Source organism: Pseudorca crassidens, chromosome 2, assembly GCF_039906515.1.
Source record: "Pseudorca crassidens isolate mPseCra1 chromosome 2, mPseCra1.hap1, whole genome shotgun sequence".
Classification (NCBI taxonomy): Eukaryota; Metazoa; Chordata; class Mammalia; order Artiodactyla; family Delphinidae; genus Pseudorca; species Pseudorca crassidens.
Window position 1 is genome coordinate 1,331,264 of NC_090297.1, and position 1,736 is coordinate 1,332,999.

At 69.6% G+C, this 1,736-nt stretch overlaps 1 protein-coding gene across 3 annotated transcripts; it reads right to left on the reverse strand.

The window, feature by feature from the left end:
• On the reverse strand, positions 1-1,500 carry HES5 (hes family bHLH transcription factor 5). 3 transcript variants are annotated; one of them, XM_067717758.1, is made up of 3 exons: positions 1,335-1,500; positions 1,094-1,259; positions 1-976 (listed from the first exon to the last, which is right to left on the reverse strand). In XM_067717758.1, exons 1-3 carry the CDS (start codon positions 1,386-1,388, stop codon positions 699-701), a joined length of 498 nt encoding a protein of 165 aa, XP_067573859.1. In that variant the 5' UTR covers positions 1,389-1,500; the 3' UTR covers positions 1-698. The 3 variants fall into 3 exon arrangements, with proteins under 3 accessions (XP_067573859.1, XP_067573856.1, XP_067573857.1); XM_067717755.1 differs by having other exon boundaries at positions 1-1,259; XM_067717756.1 differs by having other exon boundaries at positions 1,094-1,500.
• Between the last annotated feature and the right edge of the window lie 236 nt (positions 1,501-1,736).

Consider the following 1,736-nt stretch of genomic DNA (forward strand, 5'->3'; position numbering starts at 1 on the left):
ACTCGTCGGATTTTATTAGAAGTCTTTAGAGCAGTCCCGTGGCTCCCACGTGACTGAGAGTTCAAATTCTGAGTACAGAGTTGTGCCCACGCGCACCCACCCACACGGGAATCCTTTAAGGATCGTGGTGGAGACCCCCAGCCGCCCCACACAGCCCCGGTGTGAGCCCCCACCAGACAGCAAAGCATCCCCAGGGGCTTTGCGCCCACGGCTCTGCCCTGTCCTTCCACGCCCATCCAGGCTGACACTGTCGTTCCTACGAGGATACACCTTGAGTTCCGCCTTCACAAAAGGCAAATGTGCCCACGGCACGGCCTGCGCCAGGCCCACTGGCCTGGCAGCACCGGATCTGAAGAAAGCCCTCTACGCATGGGGCGCCGGCTGGCCGAGCCCCGCCGCCTACAAATATCATAGAACCCCGGCAGTGGGGACTTCCCAGAAGTCACTTGCTGAAATGCAAACACAGAGCAACCCCATGGGGTCAGACATTTGGCAGAAGATGGGCCCTAAATGACAAGGACACTGCACGCACATTCTCTGAGAATGACCCTCCTGCTGGCCCGCCAGCCTGGAGAGAGAGCCTTCCGGAGAAGGGGCCAGTCCAAGCCAGGGGCGGCACGGACGATGGGGAGGCCCTTCCCTCTGCCAGAGGAACGCGCTGGCCCTCTGGTCCTCCGGGCAGGGCTGCCGCCCGCGGGTCACCACGGCCGCCAGAGGCCGCAGGCGGGCTGGCGCGCAGAAGCGGCGGCGGCGGCCTTGGCCGGGGCGGGCGCGGGCGCGGAGCCAGGCGCCTTGGGCTCCTTGGCGGGCGCGGCCGGCGCGGCCGGCGGGCGCTGGAAGTGGTAGAGCAGCTTCATCTGCGTGTCGCTGGCCGCGTGCAGCGTCAGGAACTGCACGGCCTCCTGCAGGCACCACGAGTAGCCCTCGCTGTAGTCCTGGTGCAGGCTCTTGGGGCCGGCGGCGGCGGCGGCGAAGGCTGCGGGGAGTCGGGGCGGCGGTGAGCGGGGCCGGGGAGCCCGGGGCGCGGGGCGGCGGGGAGCGGGGCGGGGCGGGGGTCGCGCGGGCCGGGGCTCCAGGGCGCCGGGCGGCTCACCTTTGCTGTGTTTCAGGTAGCTGACGGCCATCTCCAGGATGTCGGCTTTCTCCAGCTTGGAGTTGGGCTGGTGGCGCGCGAACTCCTGCTCTAGCAGCAGCTTCAGCTGCTCGATGCTGCTGTTGATGCGGTCGCGGCGCATCTTCTCCACCACCGGCTTCCGCAGCTGCGGGCGGGAGGAGGGGGCGTCAGCGCGGCCGCGCCAGCGCGGGGGCCGCAGGGGCCGCGGCCGCGCACTTACTCGGTTTTTCTCTTTGGGGCTGAGCAGCTCCACGGCCACGGTGCTGGGGGCCATGCCTGGCGCGGGGAGAGGCGAGGAGGCGAGGAAGCAGGGAGCGGAGCGGGCGCGTCCCGTGCTGGCGCGGGCCCCGGCCCCTATATAGGCGCGGGCGGCGGGCTGGCGCCTGGGGCCCGGGCGCCGCGGCCGTTCCCACACTCCGCGGCCAATGGCGGCGCGGGCCGCACAAAGGCGCCGGCCCATTAGCGCACGCTAAATTGCCTGTGAATTGGCGCGGGCACAATGGGCGCTCCCCGAGGAGCAGGTGGGCCGCGCGGCACAATGTCCGGGCTGTGGGAACGCGCTCGCCCTCATTAGCATCCCGGGGCCTGATGCTGGGAGCCCCGCGCCTCAATATGCTGCCTT